The sequence below is a fragment of the Nicotiana sylvestris genome, chromosome 4, assembly GCF_000393655.2.
Source record: "Nicotiana sylvestris chromosome 4, ASM39365v2, whole genome shotgun sequence".
NCBI lineage: Eukaryota > Viridiplantae > Streptophyta > Magnoliopsida > Solanales > Solanaceae > Nicotiana > Nicotiana sylvestris.
In genome coordinates this window covers 113378244-113385922 of record NC_091060.1, presented here as the reverse complement: position 1 = coordinate 113385922, position 7679 = coordinate 113378244, and the positions used below count along the sequence as shown (strand labels likewise).

At 40.1% G+C, this 7679-nt stretch overlaps 1 protein-coding gene across 1 annotated transcript; it reads left to right on the top strand.

The window, feature by feature from the left end:
- The first annotated feature begins 334 nt into the window (after positions 1 to 334).
- Positions 335 to 7410, top strand: LOC138890020 (uncharacterized). The gene is made up of 3 exons (XM_070173371.1): positions 335 to 883; positions 1743 to 1879; positions 7362 to 7410. Exons 1-3 carry the CDS (start codon positions 335 to 337, stop codon positions 7408 to 7410), a joined length of 735 nt encoding a protein of 244 aa, XP_070029472.1.
- The last annotated feature ends 269 nt before the right edge of the window (positions 7411 to 7679 follow it).

The following is a 7679-nucleotide window of genomic DNA, read 5'->3' as shown; positions in this document are numbered from 1 at the left end:
GCAAAGTGGCAGATCTTCCTCACGGAGTTAGACATAGTCTACGTCAATGAAAGCCCAAGCATTAGCAGATCATTTGGCTGAGAACCCGGTTGATGAAGAATACCAACCTTTGAGCACTTACTTCCCAGATGAAGAGGTAAATTCAGTTGAGGCAATATCTGAAGACACTCATGCTTGGAAAATGTTCTTTGATGGAGCGGTAAACGCAAAAGGTGTTAGAATTGGGGCGATCTTGATCTCACCCACCGGCTAGCATTATCCAGCCACAGCCCGGCTTCGGTTTTTCTGCACAAACAACATCACCGAGTATGAAGCCTGCATTATGGGTATGAACATGGCAATCAACCAATATGTCGAAGAGTTGTTAATCATGGGAGACTCGGATATGATTATCCGACAAGCTCAAGGAGAATGGGAAACCCGAGATGTCAAGCTTATTCCTTATAGACAACATGTGGAAGATCTTGGTAAGCGATTCAAGTCAATAGAGTTCAGGTACATCCCTTATTTCCATAATGAACTGGCCGATGCGCTTGCTACTTTGGCCTCGATGCTGCCATACCCAGGCAATGCCCATATTGATCCCTTAGAAATCCAAATCAGGGAAAGGCATGGCTACTGTAATACAATTGAGGCAGAGTCAAATGTTCAGCCATGGTATCATGACATCAAAAGATTTCTGAAAACTAAACAATACCCCGAGCAAGCCAGTGGGGACCAAAAGAGAACCATTAGACGATATGCAAGTGGTTTCTTTTTGAGTGGTGATGTCCTGTACAAAAGGACCCCGAACCTCAACTTGTTAAAATATGTTGACGCCGAAGAGGCTGGAAAAATCATGTATGAAGTACACGCAGGAGTGTGCGGACCCCCACATGAACGGGTACGTTTTGGCAAAGAAAATCCTCCGAGCGGGCTATTATTGGATGACCTTGGAAAATAATTGTTTTAGTTTTGTTCGGGAGTGTCATCAGTGTCAGGTGCATGGGGATTTGATTCATGCACTGCCCATAGAACTGAATCCCATGTCAGCACCTTGGCCATTCGTCGCTTGGGGCATGGACGTCATTGGGCCAATCGAGCCAAAAGCCTCAAATGGGCATAAATTCATATTGGTCGCCATCGACTATTTTACTAAATGGGTTGAAGCAATCACTCTCAAATCTGTCACCAAAAAAGCTGTGGTAGACTTCGTGCACTCTAACCTCATCTGCCATTTGGGTATTCCTGCAACTATCATTGCAGATAATGCTGCAAATTTGAATAGTCATTTGATGAGAGAGATATGCGAACAGTTCAAGATAACACATCGGAACTCTACTCCTTATCATCCCAAAGCCAATGGTGCCGTTGAAGCAGCAAATAAGAACATCAAAAAGATTTTGAGAAAGATGATTCAAAGTTCTAGGCAGTGGCATGAAAAGTTGCCTTTTGCATTGTTGGGGTATCGCACTACTGTGCGCACATCGGTCGGAGCAACCCCGTACATTTTGGTTTACGGCACTGAAGTCGTAATACCCACGGAAGTTGAAATCCCTTCTCTCCGGATCATTGTGGAAGCTGAAATTGAATACAGTGAGTGGGTCAAAGCCCGCCTGGAGCAGTTGACCCTGATTGATGCTGCAGTCTACCACGAGCAGTTGTACCAACAAAGAATGGCCCGTGCTTACAACAAGAAAGTGCGGCCTAGAAATTTTAAAGTGGGGTAATTCGTTCTAAGGCGTATTCTTCCCCATCATCAGGAAGTAAAAGGGAAATTTGCTCCCAATTGGAAAGGCCCATACATCATCAGAAAGATATTGCCTAGAAGAGCATTGTACTTGGGAGATATCGAAGGAAATGATCTCGAGGCAGCTGTGAACGCAGACGCGGTAAAAAGGTACTATGTCTAGTCCTTCTGCAGCAATAGCACTATCCGATTGGGATGACGAAGGCTTTCATTCTCGCTAACCCTTTGAGCCGGTTACTTTTCTTTCATTACCCTCTTTGGAACTCGAAAAAAAAAGAAAATAATAATAATAACAACAACAACAACAAAAGCAAAATGTTTTCCTGAACTACGTTTGACTTGATTCCGAAAGGATACGTAGGCAGCCTCTCTCTGGGGTTCAGTCACACCAAAACAAAAATCCAATTTTCCCCGAAAAGCAAAACAGGGGCAGATGATGTAATGGTGAGGCGATGATCCCACTCGAACGGTTCCAAAGTTGTAATGCGATCCAAATCTCTTTTACCCGAACCTTGTCCAAGTCCTTCTGATTAATCGGAATTAGAAAACACAGTTGCTTGGATCTGATACAATCAAAATGAGAAAAATAAAATGAGAGAGTCTTATCGGTAAAACCTACGGGCACCATAAGCCGACGGTGAGGAGAGAAATTGGAAACGTGAGAGCCTGGTTAGTAAAAACTCGTAAAGAGCACTATCAGACGACGGTGAGAAGAGAAATGAGAGAGGTCGATTGGCGAAAACCCGCAAAGGGCGCCGTCGATCAAAAAGAAGAAATCCCTTACCACCATTGGCACTGAAAGAGTCCTGGCAAGGTTTCTCAGTTTTAAAACACGGGTCATAATGGGTTTATGAGAAGTTGGATGGTTGCGCAAATCGGGAATCCAGTCCAAGAAGCATGTCATATCTCTTGAAGTCTGCATGCACTCCAGATAAGTCCTTCTTTCCACCCCGAAAGGGACACTTCTCCTTAAATTCACTTTCTTGTCCTTTGTTTACTTTTCTTTGAATCCCTTTCTGTCTAACTATATTCCAAAACTAATACAAAGAAAATGTGGCAAGAAAATGTGGCAAAACTAATACAAAGTACCCAGCCTCAGTGGGTGCATCAAGTCGATCCCGACTGGCCATGATAGCTGATGCTTTGAAATCAAAATTATTGAAAAGGAGAAGAAAGCCAAAGGCAAAAGCCCTAAAGGCGGAATGAAGTGAAAGGGTCGAAGCCCCACACGGGTAAGCCGTCATGAAATCTTAAAAGTTGAGTCCCTTGGTTTGAAAGATAGATCAATCTTCAGAAAACCACCAAGCAGTAGAGGTTCTCAAAAAAGGTTCGGGCCGAGATCGAGTGATCGAGACAATCAAGGCCACAAAACCAACCACCGTTTCAAACTAATAATTGTTCTTTGTTTAAAATTGAAACAGGTGCGGCCCAAGGCAACCATGCGGAAGTAGGTGCAGCCAAAAGAAAAGCTGTGCAAAAGCTAGAAACAGCTTCGCAGTAACAATCAACCCCAAAGGGAAGTTTCCCTTCAAAATTCTTTCCTGCATTTTATTGGAATAAAATGAAATGAAAAAATAAAGTAAAAACAATAAAAAAAAACAATAAGAATTTTTTAAAAAAAAATAAAAATGAAATGAATGAATGAATAAATGATGATAGCTTAGCATTCCCAACCTCAATCTTTGACGTTTTTGCCAACATTAGGGCTCCAATCCCTGAGTTGATGTTTTTAGACATAGAGCCTCAATTCCCTAGTCGCCTTTTTTTGCCAACATTAGGGCTCCAATCCCTGAGTTGAGCCTTTTAGACATAGGGCCTCCATTCCCTAGTCGCCTATTGCCAACATTAGGTCTCCAATCCCTGAGTTAATGCTTTTTAGACATAGAGCCTCCATTCTCTAGTCGCCTTTTGCCAACATTAGGGCTCCAATCCCTGAGTTGATGCTTTTTAGACATAGGGCCTCCATTCCCTAGTTTTTTTTGCCAACATTCTTCAATCCCTGAGTTGAGCCTTTTAGACATAGGGCCTGCATTCCCTAGTCGCCTTTTGCCAACATTAGGGCTCCAATCCCTGAGTTGATGTTTTTTAGACATAGGGCCCCCATTCCCTAGTCGCCTTTTTTTTGCCAACATTAGGGCTCCAATCTCTGAGTTGAGCCTTTTAGACATAGGGCCTCCATTCCCTAGTCGCCTTTTGCCAACATTAGGGCTCCAATCCCTGAGTTGATGCTTTTTAGACATAGGGCCCCCATTCCCTAGTCGCCTTTTTTGCCAACATTAGGGCTCCAATCCCTGAGTTGAGCCTTTTAGACATAGGGCCTCCATTCCCTAGTCGCCTTTTGCCAACATTAGGGCTCCAATCCCTGAGTTGATGCTTTTTAGACATAAGGCTCCCATTCCCTAGTCGCCTTTTTTTGCCAACATTAGGGCTCCAATCTTTGAGTTGCGCCTTTTAGACATATGGTCTCCATTCCCTAGTCACCTTTTGCCAACATTAGGGCTCCAATCCCTGAGTTGATGCTTTTTAGACATAGGGTCTCCATTCTCTAGTCGTTTTTTGCCAATATTAGGGCTCCAATCCCTGAGTTGATACTTTTTAGACATAGGGACTCCATTCCCTAGTCGACTTTTGCCAACATTAGGGCTCCAATCCCTGAGTTGATGTTTTTAGACATAGGTTCTCCATTCCCTATTCTCCTTTTACCAACATTAGGGCTCCAATCCCTAAATTGAGCTTTTTAAACATATGACCTCCATTCCCTAGTCGCTTTTGCCAACATTGGGGCTCCAATCCCTAAGTTGAGAGTTTTAGATATAGAGCTCCATTCCCTAATCTTTCCTCCTAAGGACACACGATCCTTACTTTATTGCTTTCAATAGAGAAATAATGTAGGTTTTAGTTACAAATAACTCACGAAATTTTTCTAGTAAAAACTGGGGCAGAAAAATTTCGTTCGTTTGTCTGTTTTGGTGTCTGAGCAGGTTTGACCTCGAGGCGCAGGATTCGAGATGACCAAAAGAATGAGTCTCAATCCAAAACAAAGAAAAGGAGAAAAAGAACAAAAAATAAAGAAGTGAACTCAAAGGTTGAAACGGAGAGGGATGCAGACTGCTCAAGATATGATTGAAGTCACAAGCTTCTCATGTCCCGCCTTGATCTAAAGCTGAAGAATAAACCAGCGATTACAGCTGATGAGCATCAAGATTCAGATCGGAGTCTGCAGCAGAACCTAGCCAAGACTCAAGATCAAGCTTCAAGAGATTTATAGATAGGAATCTTGTAACTCGTAGTTGATATGTTTAGCTATCTTAGCTTTTGATTTTCCTTTTGGTGTAATAAGGGGGTCATCAAGCAGTAACGGCAGCAACAGTAAAATCACAGCTCCCGGTAGTCCCAGCTACCAAAACTTCCAGAACTACACTAATCTGATTCCTTTATAACCAAGGATATGTAGGCAACCTTTGAAGCAAGGTTCGATTAGATTCTTTTCAAAAATGCTTCTCATGGAGTGTCAAACGGGCAAAAATCTCTCGTGATTGCTCATTTTATCTTTGCTCGAAAACCCTTCGTGTCTCCGAGCAAAGAGGGGCAGCTGTGAGCACGTGAATTTTGCCCTATATGAAATGCACCTATAAAAATCCCAAGAAATAGATTTTTTTAATTATTTACCATTTTAGGAATTTTATTTAATTGTTTGCAATTTTGTGCATGTTTAAGTTTTATTTAAATCATGAAAAGTACCAAAATATTACGCATTGCATTTAGGATTTAATTTTATATTTTTAGATTAATTGGTAAATTAGTGTTTTACAAAAATGAAAAAATCACGAAAAATAACTATTTTTTGCATTTTTAATTTTGAGTTTCGAATTTTGGTAGTTTTCCTTTTAGTTTGGTATTTAATTATTTGTGATAATTGTTATTTAGAGTTAACTAATTTAATTTAGTAGAATAATTTGTATTAGAAATTAATTTAGGTTTTATTTTTAATTTTGAAAAAAAAGAGGAAGAAAAAGAGTTTTGAAATAAATAAAAGGAAAAAGAAGTGAAAAGAATTGAATTTTGGGCCAAAATTTTAAATTCCCCAAGCCTTTGATCAGGATCTTCGATCTTACTTGATCAGACGGTTCAGAACTGAGCCCTATTTTATATAAAACTGTCCGATTGAACCCCCTAACTCATCTCCCTCGTCTCTTACATCTTTAGAGACACCCAAGCCTAACCCTAATCCACCGCCCTAAAATCCTCGCCATCTTCGGTGGAGGCGCCGGTCCCAATCAACCCCAAATCTATGCCACAGACTCCCCTTCACCTCCCCGTTTCGGATCCTCACTTCTTTTCCTTCGAATCTGTCCGGAACTCGTCGAATCTTGAATCTGAGTTCAAGCCCTAAAAGCTTAAAATAGAACATGTGCATGCAAGGCTACTCCTCCGAATTCCCTGTTTGTTCAAGGCTTTTTTATCATAAAATAATGATATTCGCTTGTTCTTGACCAAGAACAAGCGGCTGATATTGTTTTGGGCTAAAACAGAATATCAGTCTCGATTTCAAGCTTGATTGGTGAGTTTTTCTTCATTCTTTTTGTCTGTCCTTGTTGTTTCACCTCTTATTCTGCTTCTTTTCTTCTCCGTGTATTCTGGTTGGTCTGTCTTCTGATTGAAATTGTGATTAGTTTCGAGCCTAGGTCTTTCCTTTAGGTTAATTTGTTTGGTCGTATTTATTTTCGTTCATTTGTTAGTTTTTCTTTTCAATCTTTAAAAGTTGCGCTTGATTTTGTGTGTTCACTCGTTTAGTTTTAGGTTCAAACTTCTGACTTTGCCTTATTATTTTAGTATCGTAGTTTAGTTTAATTATGTTTATTTCAATTGGTTAACTTAGTCAATTCTGTATTAATCATTCAATTAGTGTAGGTTTTAGTTTTCGAAATCCTAAGTATTTTCCTTCTGTTGTTACTGATTCGATTTAGTTTATCTTTGCTGCTTGGGCTTTGAGGACAGTTTAGACTTCACCTCAAGGGGTTTGTTTGGTTTCTTGGATCGGATCTTAGCCCAGGTCTGGTTGAGCTATTGGGTCAATTCGACCCATTTGGTTTCCTAAGGTAAAAACAGGGATCCTAAGAGGTAGTTTAGGAATTCTAGGTAGGAGAATCTCTTTTAACTGAATAGGAAGCTTCCTAGAAGCTGGAGATTGGGACCTGTTTTGAAAAATTAATTTTAAACTAAGGATTCAATAACAAAAATGAAAATTTGAAAAGGGGTAAAGGACAAATAACTTGACTCATTTTTGCTACCCTAAAGCTCCCTATAAAAGGCATTGTTTCTTCACTCTCAAGTCAGATTTTGGGAGAATGAAAAACACTGAAAATTTATGCAAACTGCTGAGTCTCTTTCAAACATTAAAACACTGAAATTTGTTGAAAAATTTGCTTTTGGATTTTGGTTCTTTGTTTCCTTTTTGGTTCATTAGAGTTTCTGAAATTTACAAGTCGAGCATCTGGGTTTCAAATTGGTTGAGCCGGTTTGAAAGTTTGCTTGATTTACTGATTTGGCACTGTTACATTGCTGCTGCTTTACTGCCGCTGTTCCTTCTTAAGCTCTAAGCTTATTTCCTCTGTTATCTTGCTGTATTCAGGTACATATTCCTGGACTTTACTGAATTTGAAGCTAGACTTGAAGTATAGAATGGAAATGGAGTTTAAAGCATGGCCTCAATCCATCTGTTTATGATTTAGTTATATGTTCTGTATTACATCGCTTTTATTGCTCGATTCGTTGAATCTTCTAGCTAATTTCTAGTTTTGATAGTTGAACTCTTAGCATTGTACTTAATTTTGGACTGTCATGGTCTGGATATACTTAGGTGAATAACATCTAAGTCGTATGGTGGTGTTTTGTTCTTGATCAATTTCTATGGTCTTGTTTGTTCTGGTTTGGATTTTTGAATAATTTC

Excerpts from the sequence above, each read along its gene's own strand:
- LOC138890020 (XM_070173371.1), top strand. The coding sequence starts at position 335 with ATGGCAATCAACCAATATGTCGAAGAGTTGTTAATCATGGGAGACTCG. Across the intron at positions 884-1,742 it reads GCGGACCCCCACATGAACGG|GAAGTAAAAGGGAAATTTGC; the intron begins GTACGTTTTGGC and ends CCCCATCATCAG. Across the intron at positions 1,880-7,361 it reads AACGCAGACGCGGTAAAAAG|GTACATATTCCTGGACTTTA; the intron begins GTACTATGTCTA and ends TGCTGTATTCAG.